General features: G+C 37.5%; 4 protein-coding genes across 6 annotated transcripts; 2 read left to right on the top strand and 2 right to left on the bottom strand.

Moving 5' to 3' along the window:
• The first annotated feature begins 411 nt into the window (after positions 1–411).
• On the top strand, positions 412–1,825 carry COL4 (zinc finger CONSTANS-like protein). The gene is made up of 2 exons (XM_086250318.1): positions 412–1,195; positions 1,280–1,825. Exons 1-2 carry the CDS (start codon positions 479–481, stop codon positions 1,607–1,609), a joined length of 1,047 nt encoding a protein of 348 aa, XP_086106444.1. The 5' UTR covers positions 412–478; the 3' UTR covers positions 1,610–1,825.
• Positions 1,826–5,694: 3,869 nt separating this feature from the next.
• Positions 5,695–10,569, bottom strand: LOC147278424 (putative protein phosphatase 2C 59). The gene is made up of 9 exons (XM_086251097.1): positions 10,425–10,569; positions 10,011–10,283; positions 8,832–8,959; positions 7,891–7,989; positions 7,613–7,771; positions 7,254–7,340; positions 7,081–7,172; positions 6,495–6,569; positions 5,695–6,201 (listed from the first exon to the last, which is right to left on the bottom strand). Exons 2-9 carry the CDS (start codon positions 10,088–10,090, stop codon positions 6,043–6,045), a joined length of 879 nt encoding a protein of 292 aa, XP_086107223.1. The 5' UTR covers positions 10,091–10,283; positions 10,425–10,569; the 3' UTR covers positions 5,695–6,042.
• Positions 10,570–12,853: 2,284 nt separating this feature from the next.
• On the bottom strand, positions 12,854–19,799 carry LOC147278423 (Protein kinase superfamily protein). Of its 3 annotated transcripts, none has more exons than XM_086250306.1 (14): positions 19,615–19,799; positions 19,258–19,384; positions 18,930–19,167; positions 18,299–18,340; positions 18,069–18,140; positions 17,808–17,943; positions 17,491–17,648; positions 17,118–17,202; positions 16,344–16,546; positions 15,587–15,748; positions 14,843–14,992; positions 14,314–14,574; positions 13,507–13,788; positions 12,858–13,408 (listed from the first exon to the last, which is right to left on the bottom strand). In XM_086250306.1, the coding sequence occupies exons 1-14, from the start codon at positions 19,670–19,672 to the stop codon at positions 13,160–13,162; spliced, it is 2,223 nt and encodes a 740-aa protein (XP_086106432.1). In that variant the 5' UTR covers positions 19,673–19,799; the 3' UTR covers positions 12,858–13,159. The 3 variants fall into 3 exon arrangements, with proteins under 3 accessions (XP_086106435.1, XP_086106432.1, XP_086106433.1); XM_086250307.1 differs by having other exon boundaries at positions 12,861–13,408; positions 13,510–13,788; XM_086250309.1 differs by lacking the exon at positions 14,314–14,574 and having other exon boundaries at positions 12,854–13,408.
• Positions 19,800–20,505: 706 nt separating this feature from the next.
• Positions 20,506–22,299, top strand: LOC147278422 (uncharacterized). The gene is made up of 3 exons (XM_086252325.1): positions 20,506–20,699; positions 20,797–20,869; positions 22,060–22,299. Exons 1-2 carry the CDS (start codon positions 20,604–20,606, stop codon positions 20,860–20,862), a joined length of 162 nt encoding a protein of 53 aa, XP_086108451.1. The 5' UTR covers positions 20,506–20,603; the 3' UTR covers positions 20,863–20,869; positions 22,060–22,299.
• The last annotated feature ends 1,819 nt before the right edge of the window (positions 22,300–24,118 follow it).

Below are 24,118 nucleotides of genomic sequence, written 5' to 3'. Positions count from 1 at the left end.
TATTATATCACCGTATAACAGTTATACATAATAAATTTTGGTAACATCTTTCGTGAAGTTTTTCTCCTCAGCTCTCTCCACTACCTACACCCTACTACAGGTCCACTGAATTTGAAGGTCTACTTGGGCTTCGCACCCATGTGAGTCCCACCCCACCATTATTGTGGGCCCCCACAATCCCATGCTCCTCCCACGACATTGCGAAAATGCCAAGCCAAAACAACCCCCAGAAACAAACGAAGACCCATCTCCCGTGGGCTCCATCTAAATTGATGTTTGACAGCACAGCATTTTCACTCGTCAATCCCATCTTTTGGGTAAGCTTCATCCACGTTTCGCTCATTCATTTGCCAACCCCCAGATATCCTCAGGCCCACCAGATAGACGCATACACATATAATCAAAACACAAACAAAAACAGAGAGAGAGAGAGGGCGCAAGTGCCTTACAGACTTTTACTGTGCAGCGAACAAAGGTTATGGCATCGAAGCTGTGCGACTCGTGCAAATCGGCGACGGCGACTCTGTTCTGCCGCGCTGACTCGGCTTTCCTCTGCGTCAACTGCGACTCCAGGGTCCACGCGGCCAACAAGGTCGCGTCGCGCCACGCTCGCGTCTGGCTCTGCGAGGTCTGCGAGCAAGCTCCCGCACACGTCAAGTGCAAGGCCGACGACGCCGCCCTCTGCGTCACGTGCGACCGCGACATCCACTCCGCCAACCCTCTCAGCCGCCGGCACGAGCGAGTCCCCGTCACGCCCTTCTACGACTCGGTGAACTCAGCCGCCAACAACTCAGACGTCCCCGCCGTCAAATCTGGTGGCGCCGCCGTCGTGAACTTCCTCGAAGACCGTTACTTCTCCGACGTGGACGGAGAGACTGAGGTCAGCAGGGAAGAGGCAGAGGCTGCTTCGTGGCTGCTCCCAAACCCGAAGGCAGCAATGGAGAGTCCGGATGTGAATTCGGGCCAGTACCTGTTCCCGGACATGGATCCGTATCTGGATCTGGACTACGGGCCCGTGGATCCGAAACTTGAAGCTCAGGATCAGCAGAACAGTTGTGGTACGGACGGAGTTGTACCGGTTCAGAGAAAGACCGTTCAGCCTCAGCTTATGAACGACCACCTCTGCTTCGAAATGGACTATTCCGGATCCAAGCCTTTCGTCTATGGCTACCAGCCTCAGTGTCTGAGCCAGAGTGTAAGTTCATCTCAAATTTTCTGAGTAACTCAACATAGGCTTAGAAAATATTGCATTTCTCTCATCTTTTTGGTTTGCGCTCAGATATCATCATCGTCTCTGGACGTCAGCGTTGTGCCAGATGGCAATCACACGATGAACGACGTGTCGGATCATTACGCCAAGTCGATGAGCTCGGTGGTCGTGGAGTCGTCGCCTCCGGCGGTGCAGCTCTCGTCGGCGGATCGGGAAGCAAGGGTGTTGAGGTACAGAGAGAAGCGGAAGAACCGAAAGTTCGAGAAGACCATCCGATACGCATCGCGAAAAGCGTACGCCGAGACGAGACCGCGAATCAAAGGAAGGTTCGCGAAGCGCTCAGAAGCGGAAATCGAAGCCGAACGTCTCTGCCGATACGGCGTCGTCCCGTCGTTTTAGTTAATATAAGCTTTTTTTTCTTTGATAATTAATTTAGTTAATCTAAGCTTGTACCAGTATTAACACCATTTCGGCGGGGCAGATTGATGTTTTATAACTTTTATGTATGTATATATGGTTGTATGATCCATGGAATCTTGACCGTCGATTTTGTACAAGTTTATTGTTATATGCAATGCAGTGTTAATGAATTTTTGCTTTCTGGCTTTGATTTGATCTGCAATTTTTTATTAGTCTACTGTATCAGAATCTGGACTGCTATTGGGTTTTGGGATCGGATTAGTATTATTATATTAGTGAATCAATAAACAATTAGTTGGATAAAGCTTGGGCAAGTTACACTTTTTAATTAAACAATTAACCCAAAACTGATATTATATTCAGAGTAACTTCTAGGACGTGCATTTCCATTTGGAATATGCTGTAGCCTGTATGTTTCACTCGCTCACACAGAGTCTGAAACAAGACTCAAACTTGAAACATGATTTGATTAGTTACGTTACGAAATGTCTACGCTTTGAATTTGGTTTTTCCATCTTTTAAGTTTTAATCACTTACAATAATTTTCATGGTCCGAATAAATTGAAGATTTATGATTTGTGGCGACTGGCAATATCGCTGTTTAACAATCTTCTTGAATAATCCAAGGTGTCTGGAACACGGTGGCCGACGCAGACAGCTTTTCAATTTTGGGCCTTAACTTAAAGTTGGGCTTCAACATACTTAAGGGCCATCTCTAAGCTAAATTGGGCCCCTTGCTGGAAGATGGGCTTGGAGAATCTGGACCCTGTAAGCCTGTGTTCTTCTGTAGTTTGTCTTTTTCTGCTGGTCATAACGGTCATACCCAGTTGAATTGAATATTGATCCCTGCATCTACTTTTCTTGTAATTATATGTGTATTAATATGTATTCTTGGTAAGCAAGGCACATAATATGTCAATTTTGGCTTCTGCAGCCAGTGTATCTGTTTATACCCCACCCAAAATGATTCATGGCCCACTTATCAATTAATTAAGCTGAGCAAAGACTAGAGAGACACTACACTCCATTAAATAATAGAGCCCAAGGCTTAGCAACACAAGTGCAACACTGCCAACACATGTCATTACAACACATTCTCCTTCTTCATTTTTCTTTTTCTTTTTCTTTTTCTTTTTCATTTTTATCTCTGTTTTTTTCAATCTCTAGTTTATTTCGTTGAGAGTGTAGAAATGAGGACGATGAGGGTGACAATTAGGTTCGCTGGTTGTGCGTAATGGCAACATTAATGCCTAGCTGAAATTCTTGAATGTTTCGGATTTGTATTAAATTAGCGAATCAATAAACAATTAGTTGGTTAAGCTTGGGTAAATTACACTTTTTGATTAAACAATTAACCCAAATTATGCTTTATTACTCAATGCCTTGGTGGTGAGCACTCGGTTGAATTTGAATATTGATCCCTACTTCTACTTTTCTTGTATTATATATGTATAAATACGTGTTCATTAAAGCCGTGGTAAGCAAGACAGAGGATATGTCAATTGCAGCCGACTTCCATTATTAAATTAAGTTTAGCAAAGACTAAAGAGACTATAAAGCCCCAAGGCTCAGCAACACAACAAGTCAGAAAAGAAACAGCCATCGTTTCAATGAATTGTGAACCATCTCTTTCTCTTCCTCTTTTTTTTTTTTTTTCTAGTTTATTTTGTGGAGAGTGTAGAAATGAGGACGATGAGGATAACAATTTGGTTCGCTCGTCGTGCGTAATGGCAACATGCATGCCTTGCCGAAATTCTTCAACGTTTCTGAGTCCTCCATCTCTATGCTCAAAAAATGTTTTTTTTTTTTTTTTTTTTCATCTATCACAAGCCATTAAGACTAGGTATATTTAGGAATTATATGAGGATTGGAACTATTAGTGTCGTAGTGAGAAGTATAAAGTTTAAAGAGAGAATGTATGGATGGGTTGGGGGTTTAGTTTCTTTTTTTTAATTTTTTGCTAGTATGGGTTGGTGGGTTGGGGAGAGAAATAGAGAATTATAAAGAGCTGGCCAGCTGGGTAATAGTGAGGATGGAGAGTAAATCAAAATAATAGTTTTATTTTATTTAGTATTTCATTGTCTTTTCTTTTGTTTGTTCTGTTTTCTTTTGTGGGGAGGGGATGAGGTGGATGAAAAAGAAAGATATATATATATATATAGAGAGAGAGAGAGAGAGAGAGAGAGAGAGAGAGAGAGAGAGAGAGAGAGGAGGGGTGGCTGGCGTCCGAAGCGGCCGCCGGAAGAAAGGGGAGGGGGTGGGGATGGAGGCTGGGTGGGTTTTCTTATTTTTATTTTTATTGTTTTTTTCAGATTTTTAATTTTTTTGAAGGAGAATAGATGTGGCCATGTTTTAACCATTGGATTTTTTGGATGAGCATGGTTTTATGAAAGGCATGCAACAGCACACCCTCTAAACTTCTGAAGGCAGAGGATCAAAATCTGTGTTTCATCATGCTTTTTCTTTAGCACTCTCCAATCTTCCTATAAAATTGAGATCCCGATCCTCTCTTTGGCTATCCTTGATTTTTAATCCAAATGATTCATTGGAAGAAATTCAGAATTTCGGAGGTGTTTTTGAATGTTACTAAATCCTAAAGAAAATGAGAACACTCCTAAGTTTTAAATAGACCATTCAGATTAAAAGTTAAAGGATAGCCAAAATAAGTAGATGATCAAAATTCATAAAAATGTTGTAAACGAGAAAACAAAGTTTACTGACACGAAAAAGGAGTTCTAACACTTGAATTACAAGCCGTCCATTAAGTCCAGCCCTTCATCAAATAAGTTAATATAACAAATAAGTCCCAAGGATTTAAATTTCGAAAATTTCGACGAAATTGAGGTATGAAAATTTTAACACTAAACCAAAAAAATTTTGTCTGAATTTCGATAATTTCGGCGAAGTTTTCGGTTGGGTAAGATTTCTGAGTTTTGGGGAGGTTGCGATTTGGGAGGAGCTGAAGATGTGGAGGAAGAGAGGAGGGGCTGGGTTTTGGTGGGTTTCGGCGGCAGGGGGCGAGAGCAGGGAAAAAGAGATGAGGGTGGGCTGGTGGTCGGCACAGACATGGAGTTACTGAAGGAGGAAATGAGAGAAAGGAAGAAGAAAAAAAAAAGAAAGAAAAAAGAGAAGGAAGAAAAAAGAAAGAGAAATGAAGGAGAGAGAAGAGAGAATGAGATCAGGTGGTGGGTGGTGGATGGTGGGTAGTGGGTAGTGGGTTTGCGTGAATAATAATGTGGAGAGAGAAATTAACATAAAAAATTTGATTTTGAGTTTTTAAAATTTATGTTTATAAATTTACAAAAATATCCATCAGTTCAAATGCTCATATATTTCAAATCGTAATTCCGATTGATGCACAGTTTGCACTCACATGTTTGTGTGTTCGAGACCTTTCTAACAAGCCACAAATTGAAGTCAAAAGTCCAATAGTTCAAAAGTCAAAAAACGGGTTAAACTAATGTAAAACAAAAATTATAAAATTAATCTAAAATATTGTATTTCTCAAATAAATTTTTAAAATATTTCAAATATTTTTCAAAATAAAACTTGGAAAAATACGAGGTCTCACAATCTACCCCCCTTCAAAGGGGTTTCACAATCTATCCCCCTTCAAAGAATTTCGTTCTTGAAATTTCTAATGAAAGTAATAATGGAACAATTTCAAACAAGCACAAACAACAATCTAAAGTTCTGAAAAGTTCTTTTCATTTATGAAAAACTGGAAAATAAATTACACAAGCTTTAAAGTATTTGTTCAATCAAATTTATGTAATTATTAATTAGTGAACTATTTTTTTAATAGTATTTGACTTCAGCGTGCATTATATTCATCTTATATCACATGAGATCTACTATATAATTTGATTGCTTCAATGTTTTTTATCAATATAGTAGATAATATGTTAAATAAACATATAGTAAAGTTTCATTCAAAATTTCAGTGTTTTGATAACAATTTCCGTAGTTTCCGTCTAATTTCTGTCGAAATTTAAAAATCTTCAAAATTTTTCGTCGACATTTCCTCAAAACCCGAAATTTTATTCCTTGCAAATAACACAATATAACAAATAACACTAGATTTACAGAAAACGAAACGAGAAGTACACTTTACAAACACTTTGACATATCTGCTAACTTACCACCCAAGTAAGTACAAGAGCTAAAAACTCACATACAATTCTATGCTAGAGGCTGAAGACGTGTAGTGTAATACACAAATCAATAGCAGCCTGATAAGTTTTACCATGTCTCTTTTTTTTTTTTTTGGTCGAAACCATGTCTCTATCCTTGTAAAGTACAAAACTACCATAGATTTTCTAGAACACTATTAACCACTGAATTTTATTGCACCCCACTTCCTACCAATCTGGTAGGAGTCCAAGCTCCTTACTTTGAGCAGGAAAAGGTGCCTACCCAGAACTGTTTCGCGAGGACCCACCTTGGTTAGCCAAGAAACGAACAACAACACAGGTAATATTATCTGCACTCCCTCTCTGATATGCTTCCTGCATTAGCCTCTCCGCTGCTTGCTTTGGGTCCTGAATTGGTTTGATCATTGCAACAGCCTCCTGGAAAAAACGTAAAGAATCACTCAGGGTCAGAAGGTTGTTAACCGCCATACCAAGTCATCTAATCAATTGGCAAATTGTGACAACACCATATAAACCCAGCAAAAGAAGCACAAAGGACAGAGATCCAATTTGTTTACTCAGAAGGAATGGTAACGGTTTGGCTGGTCAAGTAGTGGAATAAAAAACAAAAAGTTTACTGCTCCAAAGGCACGGTGTCATTCACCTTCCACCATGCCCAAGCCCATGGACAAAAAGTACACGGGTAAATAAAATGGAAAATCATGGCAAACCTCATTGGTGACAACATCCCACAGTCCATCACTTGCAAGGATAAGGAACTCAAGAGAGTTGTCAATCTTTACCTCCTGCCGAAATAAAACAAGTTACTCAACAAAATATGCAGAAAAGCTGGAGATGGAAGCAGGCAATGAAAAGCATAAGGCAATACAAATCAACCAATTGTTTGAGAGTAAATTATCTCATTTAAACAGGGACTTGATATCACATAGGACTGCCACTGATAATAAACAGTGAAACCTAGTCAGATAAATCAAAATGCAGGTTTTTATATTCTCAGGGTCAGAGATCAGCATAAATCATGAGAATTATAAAATTTTTATGAGAACCATGTTTACCACAAAACAAAATACATCCTTTAACACTAAATGTGTTTGTGCATCAGACACAAAAAGGTAATGACAATGAATCCTTCCTTTTTCTTTTCCTTTTTGTCCCCCTGTCCCAACATATCTTAAATTTCAGTTTACTTAATTAGGCTATAATAATCTCTAATATTTACTGTAATTGTTAGAATGAACTTAAATCACTTTATGTACATCAGTACTGACTATCAAGTATCAACACTAACAATCAAACCTGAATTTCGGGATCAGCAACAACATACTGCTTCAACAGCCTATCACCAAATGCACGAGAAACAGCGAGAACACCTCCAACTCTCCAAGTTCCTGTTATGATCTCCATCATCAAGAACGCATGCGACTGCCATATTATGATAAATCTTTAAAACAATCATTGAGAAACCTTACCAGCCCACATTACAAAGCCTCCCGCGTCCTCAATCCGTTGCCGCTCATCAGTTTGGTCTGGCTTGTGATCTCTTGAAACAGCTATAGCTGCGGGATATGACAAGAGAATATTATGGAACCATGAAACGACAATAAAATTCTCCATAAGCATAAAGTTGAAAAATCCATATCCTTATGGGTCAAAAAATGTGCTACCACTAAAGAGCTAAGATATCATTCATTGAATCTCTCTCTCTAGAGGTTAGCCCACCTCACTAAACACAAGACACAAAAGTCCCTTCAACACCCAAGCTCGTAGTCTTTGATGCAATTATTATGCTAACATCACAACTGAGTGGAGACAATCTCCAAAGTCTTACCATTTCCACCCCTGCATATCACAGCCCTGGAATCCCCAACGTTTGCGACAAGCAAACGATCACCAACCAGGATCGCAGTGGAAGCAGTTGACCCGGCATCTCTGTTCTGAGTATTTTCTGATTTCAGAAATTCCGAGTCTGTATGGCTGTATGCATCAGCTGCAGGCACAGAAAAAATTTAATTTTAAACACTGTTATTTTATTCAAAAGTAGGAAATTCTTAAGCATTGATAGAAAGCAACTATAAAGCTACTGGTTACAGGTAAGAAGTGACAAACCTATAGCAGATTTGGTGTCAGAAATGAACTTTGGATGACTGATCAAATTACTAAAAAGATTTTGCTTGACATATTCAGCAGCACGTGCACCCCCATGTCCTGATTTAATCATAACACAGAATTTTGCCGTGTCATATATCTTCTTCTTTCCCAAGGTATGCAAGTATATGAGGATAATGATATAAATGTTTAAATATATACATACAGAATATGAATATATGTTTTCTGTGTGAGTATGCTTATGTACAAATGTACTTATGCATGAAGAACCAGCCAATAGCACATGAACTCTACACTACTAACAGGAGAAAAATAGAAAGAATGAATACATATACAGTCAAACCAGATGGAAATACAACAGAGTTGCTACTCCATAAAAATATATCCAAGTCTGATTAGCGGTTTAAAGTGGATTAAGCATGTGGAGCTTGAAGTACCACAAAAGAGGGCCACAAAGGTTCAGCCGGTAGGAAGATCACCATCACAGTGTGCCAAAGAACAAAATTCCACTGTCCAGCTAGAATAGCTCAACAGCCCAAGATTAAACTGACAAGTGGATCAAGGGAGTGAGAACTCAATGACACAAAGCCGAATCCACTCAACATTAAATTTACATATTCATATACCAACTACAATAGATCGATTGTGCTCATTGTTGATATCTATAAAAAGCCAAATAGAATGTGTAGGTGAAAATAAAATTCCTAGTATCGGTAAATGAGACAGAAAAACAGAGAAAATAAATGAAGACTATACCGACACTAGAAGGATGTAAATTAACAAAGATAAGAATACATAACCACACACTCATAGGCATCAGCATAATTGTCTACAAATCCCATAACAAACATGACCTATTCACTTATCCAAGTGGACTTGCGCGTGCGTATGGGAGGGGGAGAGTGAGAGAGAGAGAGAGAGAGAGAGAGAGAGAGACTGACCATCAAAAACTCCAAAGAGACCAACTACTTCTCCTTCAACGCCATCAATTCTTGTCTCATAAAAATCTTCCATAGAAGACCTTTTCCCCGGAGAGCTTGCATATCCATAGCTGAACTTTCCATTCTGACTGTTGCCACATTTAACATCATACTTAATGTCAGACAAATCCCAAGGATTAAAAGCTGAATATCAACATCCAACTCCAATGCACCATTAAAGAACCAACTTGCAGGGATGAATGCGTGAATGGAATTAACCATGACTTTCTAGAAAAGTAGGTTATGAGCTACATGTTTCCAGTATGAGTTCCACACTCACTCACACACACATTAGAGAAAAAGAGAATTGGTATTTTTTGCACAATCACAATGCCTATGGAAAGCTTTTTCAGCATATGCTCAATCACAAAATTCAAGACATTAATGTTTGGAAGATCCAGCAAACAGGCAAAACAAAGTAATAATTTGCACCACCATGATGTTTGTCAATGCCGAACACGACAAACCGTAATTAAGTAAGATGTACCAACAAGGGTGTTGCCCAACACGACATGACAAAACATAAATTACAAGTTGCAGCTCGACACGACAAACATAAATTACAAATTTCAGCTCGACATGACAAAACACTAATTACAAGTTTTTCTGGTCATGCATGTCATGTCTTCTCTGTCTTGTTTTCTTAACATTTTTAAAATTATGGATGAATAAATTCAATCCCCCTTTACTCAATTAAACTGAGATATATCATATCTTACAGGATTAGTGGAACAACCAAATCAATCAAAATTTTCCCAAAACAACATATCATCAGGACCAGAAAAACAAAGGTCTTATCATGAACAAAAATTACGCACCAAAATTGACTTACGGATGAGATAAGAAAAAACCCAAATTGAGAATCACTTCCTGGAGGGCTCAATCAGACAATTAATGTACCCATGGTTCACAAATCATAATAAATACATGAAATAGAAGAAACCATCTAAGCTCCTCAACATGAATGCCTAAATAGAAATTATAAAACACATTGGACTCAATATACACACTTACCATATACGAAAAAAGATCAAACAAACTCTAGTAAAATAAATCAAGCTATTTCATAAACAAACTACCAATTAAAATAACTTTAGATCCGAACGAAAAAGTTATAAAACGGAGAATTAAATAAATTACCTGAGGCCCCCGCCGCTTACGGGTGCGTCATCAGCATGAACTTGGCTTGAAGATGTCAAAACAGCATTGAGATAACCCATGTTTTTGCTTGTATTTCCAAATTGCCCACTTCTTTTGTCTTTGTCCAGAGTGAGATATTGAATTAAAACAGCTACAGTAATTGCTATATATATAGAGCCGATTGTATGAACGAAACGACCTATTGTTGTTGAACACGTATGTAGCTCAAATCACCTAAGGATCATCTCTAAGTCATAAATGACAGAGTTGAACCTGCATATCAAGCCAAAATTAAATTAAAAATGAAAATTACCGAGTAACTGGATCTTGATGTTCATCAATGTAATAACAAACGCCATGGAAACGAATAATTGGACGAGAGAGAGAGAGAGAGAGAGAGAGAGAGAGAAATACCTGAAGAAAGGAGGAGGGAATGAAATGCCATAGAAGGAGAAAGGGAAAGAGAGAGAGAGAAATAAAAGGTTTCAAAGGAACAAAAGGACGAGAGAGAGAGAGAGAGAGAGAGAGAGAGAGAGAGAGAGGCCAAAGCGGATTCTGTTCTATATTTGGTTTCAGTCTGAGCAACGCAACGCAAGCAGAAGAAGCAATAATTACAACTTCAAAAATTCAACAGCTAATTTCAAGATTAAAAAAAAAAATCGTAAAATTATAATTAAGAGAATTAATAAACAATTACTAATGATGGTGTTTTGTTAGTTTTGTTGGGTTCATACTAATTGTGGTGGGAGAGGAGCGAGTCGCGCGCGTCGCCACAGCATGAGGCCGAGTCAATGAATGCCAAAAATTACACAAGAAAATAAATAGCAATGGAATTGGAAACAATGAACTAGTGTTTATTTTTGCCTTTTATTATTATGATGAGTTTATGCATCTTTGAGAGGACTTTTCTAAAGTTATCATTGCCTAAGAAAACTGTTTTTTTAAGAAAATGAATTTCTAAACAAAGTAAATACTCTTCAAACCTTAACAAGGAACTGATCAAGTGATCAACCAAATCAGTATAAAGAAGTAATTACACACACAAGAAAGTTCTGGATAGATAGAGACAACTCTATCTTTGACCAACAAAACAAATTGAGACAATTCTCTCTCACTCTCTTTCAATTGATTAGTCACCCTAGTCAAACCTTCAAACTAATTAAACAAGCAGTTTTTAATTGTCATTTAATGCAGAAATTTCTAGACCCTATAAAAATTGATGAGAAGAATGATGATTTTTATGATAAATTACTTAGAATATCATTTCTACGAAGTCTATTGTTTCATTTTTCATATATTTTTAAGATTCGTCTAAATTATTCAGTGCTTACTTAGTCAATAAGAAATTACACGTGTATCAAGTAATTAATCAAATAACTAGCTCATTCCTTAGCCAGATTTAGGGGCCATTTGGGGGTGCTTTTGTAGGAAGCACTTTTATTTAGAAGCGCTTTCATTGGAAGTGTTTTTATTAAAAATACATATTTTTTTAAGAAAAAAAATCCAAATGTTTCTTGTAAATATACTTGGAAGCGCTTCTTAAAGAAGTACCTACGGTGCTTTACCAGAAAACGCTTCCAAGTGCTTTTATAATCTAAAAGCACCTTTAATTTTTTTGTCAAACGTAAGTAAAAACGTTTTTGACTATTTGAAAGCACTTTTAAGCATTCAAAAAGCACTGTCAAATAAGCTCTTATTCTTATATTTTTAAGACTCGTCTTAATTATTTATGGTGCTCGTTTGTGCATAGCTAATTCCTTCACGTGTACGACATTGCTTCTTAAAAATGCTTATGTTCAATAGCGTTTTTGCTAGAAGTGTTTCTTCTCATAAACATAAATAAATTTTTATAAAAATTCTAAATACTTCATACTAAACACTTGAAGTATTTTCTAAAGAAGCACCTGATCTCAAAAAATTATTTAAAAACACTTTTATAATTCATAAACATTTTTATCTATTCATGTCAAATGCTACCAAAAATGCGTTCATTATTAATAAAAACGTTTTTGACAATTTTAAAAATAATGCCAAACGAGACATTAATTTTTTAAGCAAAAATACTCATCTTAATTGGTGATTTGATATTAAAAAATGAAGTCTGAAAAATGAGGTAAGGGAATCTAAATTCTAAACTAAGTAGTCTAACCTTTCGACCAAAAACAAAAAAAAAAACTTAAGTAACCCATATGCTTTCCTGAGAGGCCGCTAAGTGTTAATATTATGCATTACAACTGTAATGGCATGGATCACAACTTATATATATTGTATTTTTATTTTTTTTCTATTTTTTTATTGTGAATTGCTCTAAACCTCAACGACTAATTTTGTTTCTAATAGCCCACAGTATAAACAAAACCCACTTTGAATCTTGTGTCAGTGTCACTAAATATTCAATACGAAAGTATAAAAATGTCAAATAATATGTCATCCACTCATCCATCATCCATTTTATTTATAAAAAAAAATATCCAGTTCCAACTCCATAGTTTATCTATCTATAAATCCGAAACAATCCAAACGGACGAGGACAAAAACACAATGACATAGTATAACTGAACTCCAAAGAGATGGACTCATTGAATCCACTGACAAAGCCAGTGAGTAATGGGCATGAAATCAATATATATATATATATATATATAGATATAAACATTTTCCAGTATCCAAAATCACTCTTGCAGAGTATTTGTCTATAATCGTAAGAGAAACTGATGCACTAATATTGTCAAGTTTTTGCTAATATTCCAAAAGAAAATTCACGGCCCCTCACATCATCAAAATATGTATATATTTGTATTGAGTAAGAAAGGTCATTCACAATAAATGAGAGCTTTCAGGTTTTCTAATCTTTTTCTGGTTCCCCTTAATTCCCTTCTCACAAGGGAATGAGGCTGGTGGCCTGTAAGATATGAATGGTAGAGAGTTGTGTATATCTCCATAAACAAAGAAGAAAAGGAAAGAGGTTTTGATAGAAAGACAGAAAGTTTCAAACAAAATCTTCAACTTCACTGCAAAACAAAGTTACTGCTTGGTATCTTTCTCCCCTTTCATTTTGAGTGTGAAGTACTGCTTACAGTATATACAATTTTGTAAGGAAAAAAGAAAAAATGGGTTGTGAAAAAACTCGAAAAAGAAAAATATTAATGTCATAATTCACTAGAGCTGCGGTTTTTAGCCATCTTGTGCATAAGTCTAGATATACAAACAAAAGTAGTTTCTGGGACTTCGCGGCTAAAATGAATGATTAGCGATTGAACAATGACTAAAGTAAAACTATGAACCTTGGGTGTAAAGGCCATGCGTATAAACATTGATGTCCACACCTCTGGGGCCAACTTTACAGCTTGAGAGAGATACTGAAACCCATTCACAACCCTCATGAGCATGGCGTGTCCCTGCAAAAACAGGGAAATAACACGTAAGTAACCAACACCATCCTGAAGCGCTTGTAATAATATCTCAACTGTGTGATAGCTCAGGAGAAATTTAAGACAACCTCAGACTCAAACGTGTCTCTGTTTGCAGGCTTCTCATTGAGAATGCAACCAACAACCTCATCGTGAAGAAAAGCATCAGCTGCAGCAATTATATCCCGAATAAGGAATACACGCACCCTCTGACCCTTCTCAGAGAGAATGAAGTGGAAAAGATCTTCAGTGGCAGAAACAACAGCATGCATGTCAAATGATTCCCTTCTCAAAGGATTTGGAGTACTCTCCTCTGAATTAGTGGACTCCCCAGCAAACTCAGACGACTGTTCAGATATTGCTGCAATCTGGAACAAGATATAGATGCCTGATAAAAATATTGAAAGTAGATAGAAATACAAATGCTTGACTAATTAAAAATTTTCAAAAAAGCTAGTGATGGGGAATATCTTCAATTTAAAAGGAATGATATGCACTCATCCCAAAATGTGAACAATACTCAACTACGCCCTCTGTGCCAAAGAAAAGGGGGCACAAGAATTATCTGTTGTACAAATTGGGGTCCTAAACTCCTCCGACACTTTAGCCCAGATACACGAGTCCTCACTATATAAATTTACATGTATCTATGGAAATGTATAACCAGTTACCAGGTTAATATTACAAATTCAAAGCGTGTAAGCTAATCTGCAAATTCATTTAAATTGGAATCCTCATCATGCAGATACAACAAAAATGTAAAGTTTAATGCACATTCTAAAACTACACACATGAAAATACATATGTATCTTTGTAGTTGTGTACAAAGGTATGGTTCTATGTATCCATGAAGTATGATAGATTGACAGCAATAAAGAGATTAGTAAACCTACCAGGCGTTCTAGCCTATTCCACCTTATGGATCCATCGTCACGTATGAGAAGTTGTTTTAAAATTTTTCTCATATCAGGGTTTGGGTCAGCCAGAAGTCTTCCAATCACAAAAGGATAAGCACTCTCAACAACTTTGAAATCAGGATCCAGAACCTTGGCAGTGCCCTCTAGTGATCCCAGTGCCCTTATCACCAGGGCATAATCCGGAGGAAGAGAGAAGTTAAATTCATACATAACATCGTATAGTTGGTCCATTATTCCCTAGAATCCATTGCAAGAATTAAATCAAGGACATACTTTGTTCCCATAGATTTTACTGGAGAAGTGTCTAACAAGGAGAGAAGCAAAACAAGAGGACATCAAGTTCATAAAAAACCCAGTTAGCTGTTGCACAAACCTAAGAGACGGAATAACTTGTAATGTCCTAGTAACCCTAAGTTGATTTCTATAAACAAAACCAATAATTTGAAGAGATCAGATAGCCAAAACTATGCTCTACATGTATATATACAAGAGATGAAGAACAAACCTGGAAATCTTGAGATTGTCTAGTCCGGTAACTAAAAACTGCTTGCAATGCATCTGAAACTGACTGTATATCAACCCCTTCAGGAATAAATCCCAAAGAAAGAAAGTCCTTTGCCAAACCCAGTGAGTCACGATTAACAAAGTGCACAAGCTGAAAGAAACAGAAATTTATCAACCAACACATAAGCAAAAGAAAATTCAAAGGAACCAAAATTTAGCACCATCATACACAAAATGAGGAGAAAACACCAAACTACATGGCAGGATGAGAAACTATCAATAAGGCAACCAAATATGAAATTTTGATAATACTGTATACATATAAGAAATTTAATAAAACATCAAAGAGGATGCAACCCGCGAGGTAGCAATTGCAATTTAAAAATTAAAAAAATTCAAGTATAGAGGTGGGAAAAGAAAATTGAACCAAGAAGAGCTATACATTCATAACAGAGCTAGATTAGTAAAATATAGCAGCCACTCAATCCAGTGGTGCGACTGTTTCTTTCCAGCCATTCAAACCATCCTCCTAGTTTTGTTCCCAAACCTCCGATGCAACCCAACAATTGGGTTGACATCACTAGAAGGTTATCAGATTGGAAGGGAGGAACGGGCATGCATACTTTTACACTAGAAAAATGCGATAAATACATTTTTGTCAATTATATGAAGAAAAACTTGAGCTATACGCATGACAACAATTTAAACTTGTGCCCTGAGTTAATAATAATTCAACCGTTCTTACCACTTGAATGAGTCCCACACGAAAATGTCGAGGAATGTCACCCATCATTCCAAAATCAAAATACGCAAGAGCACCACTATCAGTAGCAACAAGGTTACCCGGATGTGGGTCAGCATGGAAAAATCCCACCTCAAGCAATTGTCTCAAAGAGCAGTATAATCCCTAGGAGAGATTTAAAAAAAAAAAAAAAAAAAAAAAGATAAGAATTTTAATAATAACACAGGCAAATTATAAACAATATTAGTACCTAAGATACAACTACTCACTCATGTTCCACACAAGTTGATGCAAGAGCATCTAAGGAGACTTCTAAGCCCGAGCAAGCCCAATAAGCCTTTGAACCAGTCCACTAGTTATCATTTGTCTAGTTCATTAACTTAATGATATGAGCGACTTCCATTTTGTTTCATATTATTTTATTAATATAGAATACAGACCAATTGTTTTGTTCCAAGTCAATTAAATAGTCGTGTAACTAATATGTGACTTTTTAATAAAAGTTCTTTTAACATGTACCAAGTATAAAAGTTCTTTTAAGTCTCATTTTAGTAACTTCGCCTATCTAATAAATGAAATCAGATATGAACTTTTCTAGGTTTCTTTAACCTAGAAATTCATAATTTAATCATTCTCATTCAATTATTAAACTCTTTTTGCTGTAATCCATTGCCCAATTTCTAAAAGTGTCACAAGTGGAAAAACAAAAAATTAAAAAATTGCCACTGCACATAGATGTGGAGAGATTCCTGCCAAGTACCTGGTCAATTAGTTCTTTTCTGTTCAGACAGGCCCTCTGTAGGCCAATTTCATCTGTAAGCTTAATTCCATCAATCCACTCCATTGTAAGCACAGCCCTACGTGTAAGGTCCCAATATATTTTTGGAACTTTTATACAGTTTGCCTCTTTATGTTTAAGTGTTTTCCCAGCTGTAGGCTTACCATCATCCTTTTGCCCATCACCTGTCAATCATAGAGAAAGTTCTACTAATATAATAGCTCCCTTGGTAGAAAATTAGACATATGGCAAGTTCTCGTATAAAACATATTTTACACATAATTCCCATTTGGTGTATCAGAGTAATTATCATGGAATGCTTATAAGCTCCTTAAAATAACCTATGCACCAACATTTGTGATATAATTAATTCCTGTAAACGAAAATCCAAATCATGCTTAATTATTCTCCCAATGGCTATTTTTCTGAAAAAGACAATAGATGGCAAAGCAGAAAAAAAAATAGCATCCTCAAATAACAGACTTGAAAAAAGTTTCAAACAAAACTGGCTGGATGCCACATATTGTAAAAAGGGGGTTAAAAGCGCTAAACATGAGGAACAGGTAAAGATGTTTAGGCATATTCTGGACAAAAATTCAATACAGAATGTTCCTAGAAGAGAATATGTCCTAACACTGGTGAGAACAATATAAATTATGACAGCAGTATTCGCGTAAGAGACAGAGCTCCAGCATTATAAAATGACTTCTGTATCTAATGAACACCTTGCGCTGTTACAAGTGCAAAAAAACTTACGTGGATATGAAGCATAGAGAGAAGCAAAACGCTCAGCATTGCTTGCCTCTAGGATGTAATCAATTTCATCAAACATGTGCCTCACCTGTTGACTCCAGAGAGACCATAAGATGATCAACATCGTGTGCATTGACAACATCATAACAAAGAACTTTAAGGTGATCAAAGAAAATGGAAACACAGGGGGAAAACCCTACTGTTGGGGAACAATGACAGCATATGGAAGCGAAAACTTCTCTGTTTTTATGACAATTACTGCTTGGAAAACATATAGTTGTGACCACATCTATATATGTAGACCCTATAATAAGATAAAAAAAGTCTAGATATTTAGACATAATGGAGATTTAGAGATGAAATCCAGAACACTCACCATCTCATTCACTGCTACTAATAGATCTTTGCGAGCCTTGGCAAATCGCTTTAACTGGCCCCCAATCATATGAAATAACAAGGCATCAAGGGTTAATGAAAGTGACATACCAGGCCTTTGAACTTTAACGGCTACCAGCTCCCCAGTGTGCAAGTGAGCTGCAAAACTTGAAATAATAAAAAAAATAAAATAAAATAAACCATTCAGCTTGAGTTTCCAACAAACATCCATTTTTGAAAATTAAACAAGAACATCTAGAAGACATGCACATCTGGGGGGAAAAAAAGCATATGACTATTTAAAAAGAACTCTCTAACCTTTATAGACCTGCCCTAGGGATGCTGCTGCAATAGGCTCAGGGCTGATATCAGAAAAAATTTCTGAAATGGGAACACCGAGCTGGGACTCAATAGATTTAATTGCAACATGCGTTGGAAATGGGGGTATTTGATCCTGTCATATAAAAAAAAAATCAATAAAAATTAAGCAATGAGATGTATCTCAGTGGAAGCTATATATAACATTTAATAACATGACCCGCTAGCAAGGGGGCTCATGGAACAAAGAAAGCTAGTAACCTGTAACTTAACAAGCTCTTGGCAGTACACAGGTGGTAGTATATCTGGCCTAGTGCTCAAAGCCTGCCCAAGCTGTAAATTCAAACATAATTTGGTTAAACTAGGTACATCTTGCCAATGCGCAATTAAAAGAATATAAGATCATATAAGATTTGCATTCATTTAGATGTTAATGCTCATTCAAAACAAAAAAGTATCTTGAAATTTTCACAACAAAGAAAGTGACTTGCCTTGATGTAGAAAGGCCCCAATTGGATAAGAGTTTCACGAAACTGCAATAGATCACATTAAAGTTTCATTAAATTTTAAACAGTTCCTTGTTTGCTTCTCAGCAAAAGCATAAGCAAGGAATTTCCCCCCTAGGAGGAAGAATGAAGAGAACTATCTACGTGATAACCAAATAAATGGGAACCACAAATTTTATAGTCTACTGTTTGCCCGAGAGGTTATCAGAAGTCGAGGTTTCAGATCGTAGTGCTTGTACATGAGTAACAAGACAGTCACAGCATCACATTTATGGAACCTTAGTACCCATAAGAGCAAAGTTCAAAATGAGAGAATTCTTAGTATCTTCACATTCAAAGCTTCCATGCAAAGAGGATAAAATATTAACTGGCCAATGGGAAATCAAAAGCATAACTAATTACCAAATCCTGAAAAAGAAACTTCTTTACCAGGAAAAATTATACACACTACAAAGTATAAATAACATAAACAATAACCTCATATTAATAGAAAACAAGAGAGAGAAAAAGAAAACTCACATTCAACCTTAAATGACAAAACTAAAAAAATTTAAGATCATAGCAATCTACTTAAAATATCTCATCAAGAAAGCAACGTAAAATAATTGTCAATTACCTTGCTGGCACGTTTCTTTATGTCTTGGACAAAGAATTGCCAGATTGTTAACTTCAACACATGAAATGAAATAATTGCTGCTCTATACAAAGCCAAAAATGGACCAAAACGGTAGACAGCATTAAAACTTTTGGAGCTATATGTTCCAAGAGCATGCCCGAATTCACTTTCCAGTGACTCTTTCCTCAACTTTGCATACTCAGCAGTTGGACCTTCACCATGCACGCTAGTGGAAAAACTGCATAGAAAAACAAAATGAAGCATTCTTAAAAGAAAATATAAAATAAGTGTCTCCCATTACCAGTACTGAAGATAATTATGAACTTACGAATGTCGTCGCAAAAAGTCATATGGAACCCAATTATCTTGTTTCCATCTAATTTCGATATATTTATGACAACCCAATCGTTGGCATTTCGGTATTATGGTCTCCAGATTTCTGTCATGGCGTAGAGCTGCACCCAAAAAAAAAAAAAAACCCAATTTATCACCAGTCAGGACTTAATGAGGCAATTTGTCAATATAATTAAGTAATAAATCGACAAACTAAGAAACAAGCAATTGGGTTTTGATGAATACTATTATGTTCCTCATTTTCACATCAACCAAGCAGAAAAGATATAAAATCAAAAAGCAGTAAAATGAAAGTGACAGAGCGAGCTAAGCAGAAAGTCAGGAGTGGTACCGTGGGAAAGCAGAGTGACACGACGGTGACGCTTGAGAGAAGCAAAGACATTCCTCATCGGCGGCAAAGATAGAGTCGAGCAGAGTTCACGAACCCATCAGATATAGATTTTGCACCACAAGGCGCTTGTAGTAATGCTTCACTGAAACGAAATCTGAGAGGAGAGGTAGCATCAAACCGTAGAGAGCGAGAGAGAGATTGCTTGGAGGCCGAGAAAGTTGACACGTCGCTAAGTGTCTTGACACCTCGTAGGGACACCAAGCCGCGGCAAAGTGTAAACCGCCTACTGGCGGGTTCGGGTTTTTTTTTTTTTTTTTTTTTTTGGGCCGTGATATATCTAAACCCAGCCTGCTAAGGGATTCTAAATGTACCCACCAAATTATTTTCTTACACTCTTAATTTTTGTTTTCCAAATCTTCCGACTTTATCCTTAGTTGTAAAAAAAATGCAAATCCAAACTTAGATCATCCCCACCCACCCGAGCCCTACCACCCGCCGTGCCGGTTGACTTCATATGCTAGCACTACTCCTCCCCTCTCTTTCTCTCTCTCTCACTATGATCGTTGCAAAAGGAGGCCCGCAGGGTCAGCGCCCAGCGAGGCGAGAGGCTGGTGGGAGGGATCGAGGAGGGGAGGGTGGGATCCTCTGATCTGAACTTGTCTCTTTTATACTTTATATTTTTTAATTGAGGGAGAAAATTTTGAGGGGTAGAAAAAGGAAAATGTGGGGTATATTTAGAAGTCCTCTCCCCGTTTTCTACTTTGTAGCCCAAAGATAAGGCCCAATGTTGGTTTTGTGGATACTTAAACCGACCCGATTGTTAAGTGGCCAAAAAAAAAACCGACCCGATTGTCGCTCCGTGTTCCCACTTTGCCTGTGTCACATTTTGCATTCAGTGAGCAAGCGAACTCGTAAACCCTGATTGATTTTGCAGGGCTTTAACTCTCTCTCTCTCTCTCTCTCTCTTCTAAAGCCTGTGCTTTCCTTCAATGGCGAATCAGCAACCGGCATCTTTACGGCCATGGTTCCTCGAAGCAGTTCCATTCGTTGTGGTTCTCCTAATTGCGGCTCATGTCCTCGCTTTGGTACCCTCAAAAGCTTTCAATTTTTTGTCTGGTTACTAATTTTTGGCTTCAATTAGCCTCCGATATTTGAATTTTCTCTCCCTTTGCATCATTTTAGGTCTATTGGATATACAGATTAGCTACTGAGAAAGAGAAACAGCCCCAGAGGAGAAAAGCACACTAGGCAACAGGTTCATTTGTGAAAAAAGAAACCCTAATTTGTTGATTTCTTGTGGAAGAATGTTAATTTAATTAAGCTTGATTAAGATTATGGATTGCTGGGAGTTGATAATTTACATGGTTTAAGAAAATTTGCAGAGACCCATTTGAGTGTTGTCAATTTTTTTGGGTTTTTTTTTTTTTTTTTTCTTTTGTAAGTACAGGAAGTGCAGCTCTCTTGTTCTATATAAGATGACTTGTGCAAGTTATAAGTTCTGTACGTCTGTGTGTATCTTAAAATAAGCTTAGAAAATATGAGCAAGAGAGAACAAACATTCTGTTTGATTTTGTTTCCATTTCCATCTGTGGCTTCTATATATGTTTAATTTGGTTGGTGGGTAATTCAAGGAAGAAAATAAAAACTTTCCAAAAGAAGAATGAAAATATTGGAAACAGTGTTCAATTGTTCATAAGTATATTCAGTAAAGGATTTCAAATAAGTATACAATGCAATTTGTCAAACTTACAAAAGAAGTTAAACATATAACAAGCATTAACGCCTTCAATGGAAACTCATTTCACTCCTAGCTCATGCTTATGATCTGTGTTATTAATGTTATATTCATGTCTTATATTGGACATAGTGCATTACATAACGTGCAAGATTGTCATGATTAATGGTCTATGTCTATGCTTAGTCCCATTTCCAGATGATCTTTCACTAAATGCGCATACTGCAGCACTAGCTTCGCGGTCATTGTTAGCATTTGGTACTGTTATCACCTTATCATTTGTCTACACACGGTGCCCGCCAATGCTGCTGAGAATCAATGTTGTGTATTTATTGTTTGGTTAAGTTTTTTTTTTTTTGGCACTGTTATTGTTTGGTTAAGTTAAGGATGCATATATGAATGATGTGTTTGTAATTGCATTCTATGCATGGCACTTGGTGACTCTTTTAGTTGGAAACTAGATGACCTTAAAGCCCAAAGGGTTTAATGGTTAGGCATGCATTGGATGCAGCTAGTGGTCTGTCTCTAGCCAGTAAGCTTTTATATAATGTTAGAATGACCATACATCTTGCAGCTATAATCTATGTTTTGTTTTTCATTGAATATTTCCCTTAAAACTTTTTTCTCCTCATTTTCTCTATTGCTGTGACTGAAACCGTATTGCAAGAAGCAATTTGATATCTATCCTAATGACAAATTGTTTTCTGTAGATGAATCTTGAACCTGAATGTTTACATGTTACAAAGCAACTTCATGTGAAATGCTGCAGGCCTCTCTGGCTTGGAGTATAGGTAGCCACAGATTTCCAAAGGCATTTCTTTCTTTCTTTTTTCCGAAGGCATTTCAAAGTATTCAGAATTATAAAACTTTTTATGAGACCCTGCCATTTGTATGTTTTGTCCTAAAACATTGTAAGAAGATGAGAGTATTGATTTGCCTTTTGTTCTTCATATCTGTAATGGAGAAATAGTGGTCTGTACAACCTTAAGGTAGGCAGCTCAAGAATTGTTCAGTTAGAAAGTAAGGTTTACTTTTATTCTTCAAATGAAATTCACAATTAAAGTTGTCTACAAAAGTCTCTACCTATCACCCACTATAACTTAGTGTGCTGATGAAAAGAAGTAAAAGAAGAAAGAAAACTACTCTTTGACTGAGCACTCAGCAGTCAGCATGGCACATCCATTTAACCCCACAAAGGCAAAAATAGAGGCTATAGAGCCCACATATCTAAAGTCGTAGAACAACAATAGTGTAAAATCTAAGTATTCATAAAACAATTTAATATAAACGAATTGTGGTACTGGTTCTGTGGTTCCTTATCTATTTATGAGCTTCGGAAACATAACAAACTGGGCCAATCAATGCTTTCATGAGTTGTTATGGCCACAGTCCACACACTGACACACACGCCACTCCCTCCTTGCACAAGCACACTTTGCCACGTGTCAAATTCAACAAATCCGAGCCTCCGAAACGAATATGGATTCTCCTATTTTGATATCTTTTTTTGGTCGACCACCCAATTGATACTTATCAGAGTTTTTCTGTTTTAAAGTCGGAATTAAATATCAGAATATCAAGATGATTAGACGAAAAGGATTTTTGATGAGGCGAGTGACCGACCTTAAAACTCCATGCATGTCAGCATGTCATTGACATTTTTCTGTCTTCATTACTTCCTCGTGTCGCTATCTCGATCGTCAGACCCATTGAGTCAAACTCGCTGTCAGTGTTATCGTCCCGTTCGTACGGAAATCCCCTTGTATTTCTGCGGAATTACAAAACCTGCCACCGTTTCTCCCTCAACTAGGGCTGCCCATCGGTCGGATCGAATCGGTAAATGGCCTTGCCGATTCGATTTTCAAAAATTTCGGTAATCCAGTTTTGATGCCGATTTCCGAATCGATTTTTTCGGATTTCGGCATTTTTCGGATCCTTCGGATTTCGGTATATTTCAGTATTTTCGATCCTTAGATATTCGCAGGCCTTCTCCTCATTTCTATCCCCTTATTCTGCATCTTCCCAAATACGAAATACCCACACACACAGGCACACCAAAACCACCAAATCCCAGGATCGAAACACACAGAAACCATGGGGAGGGAGAACAAACAGATCATAAAGCATCAAATATTCACATCAGCTTCGATTCACAGACTCACAGAGTTTCTAGGGTTTGATTTGGGAGTTTTCAGCTCGATCAAAATTGGACCCATGCGTTTACACCAATTGACAGAGCTCAGAGTGAGGAGAAGAATGGGACCAGAATCGCCACAATCAGCCATCGGAATCGAGCTGGGGAAGCCGCAGACTTCCCGGCTTCAAATCGCCATGTACGGCGGTCGTTGGGGCTGTTGGTGATCACCGAAGGAAAAAGCATGCCCAGAGGAACGTTGTGGGACTATCTCGACGACGAGAAGTCGCCGGAGTCAAAAAATCCGGCTAAGGGGGGTTTCGGGTCTGGTAGTGTTCGAATGGGTTTTTGGCTGGGATTTTGGATGATCAAAATCTAGAGGGAGATAAGGGAGGAGAAGACGACCATGAAATGCCCGGCCACGTCGCCAGCCACCGCCAGAGTCAAAAAATCCGGCTAAGGGGGGTTTCGGGTCTGGTAGTGTTCGATTGGGTTTTTGGCTGGGATTTTGGATGATCAGAATCTAGAGGGAGAGAAGGGAGGAGAAGATGAGCATGAAATGCCTGGCCACGTCGCCAGCCACCGCCGGACGGCGGCCGATCAAAGAGAGAGGGAAATTGGGAAGGGAGGAGAGA

This window comes from Dryas octopetala, chromosome 7 (assembly GCF_963921425.1).
Source record: "Dryas octopetala chromosome 7, drDryOcto1.1, whole genome shotgun sequence".
NCBI classification, from domain to species: domain Eukaryota; kingdom Viridiplantae; phylum Streptophyta; class Magnoliopsida; order Rosales; family Rosaceae; genus Dryas; species Dryas octopetala.
This window is presented reverse-complemented; position numbering and strand designations above follow the sequence as displayed.

Coding starts and splice junctions, on each gene's coding strand:
- COL4 (XM_086250318.1), top strand. CDS start 479: ATGGCATCGAAGCTGTGCGACTCGTGCAAATCGGCGACGGCGACTCTG. Junction 1,196..1,279: donor CTCAGTGTCTGAGCCAGAGT/GTAAGTTCATCT, acceptor GTTTGCGCTCAG/ATATCATCATCGTCTCTGGA.
- LOC147278424 (XM_086251097.1), bottom strand. CDS start 10,090: ATGGGTTATCTCAATGCTGTTTTGACATCTTCAAGCCAAGTTCATGCT. Junction 7,772..7,890: donor TGACACCAAATCTGCTATAG/GTTTGTCACTTC, acceptor CTGTGCCTGCAG/CTGATGCATACAGCCATACA. Junction 7,341..7,612: donor GATATGCAGGGGTGGAAATG/GTAAGACTTTGG, acceptor CATATCCCGCAG/CTATAGCTGTTTCAAGAGAT.
- LOC147278423 (XM_086250306.1), bottom strand. CDS start 19,672: ATGAGGAATGTCTTTGCTTCTCTCAAGCGTCACCGTCGTGTCACTCTG. Junction 15,749..16,343: donor GAAAAGAACTAATTGACCAG/GTACTTGGCAGG, acceptor AATCTCTCCTAG/GGATTATACTGCTCTTTGAG. Junction 14,993..15,586: donor GTGTGGGACTCATTCAAGTG/GTAAGAACGGTT, acceptor TGTTTCTTTCAG/CTTGTGCACTTTGTTAATCG.
- LOC147278422 (XM_086252325.1), top strand. CDS start 20,604: ATGGCGAATCAGCAACCGGCATCTTTACGGCCATGGTTCCTCGAAGCA. Junction 20,700..20,796: donor CGGCTCATGTCCTCGCTTTG/GTACCCTCAAAA, acceptor GCATCATTTTAG/GTCTATTGGATATACAGATT.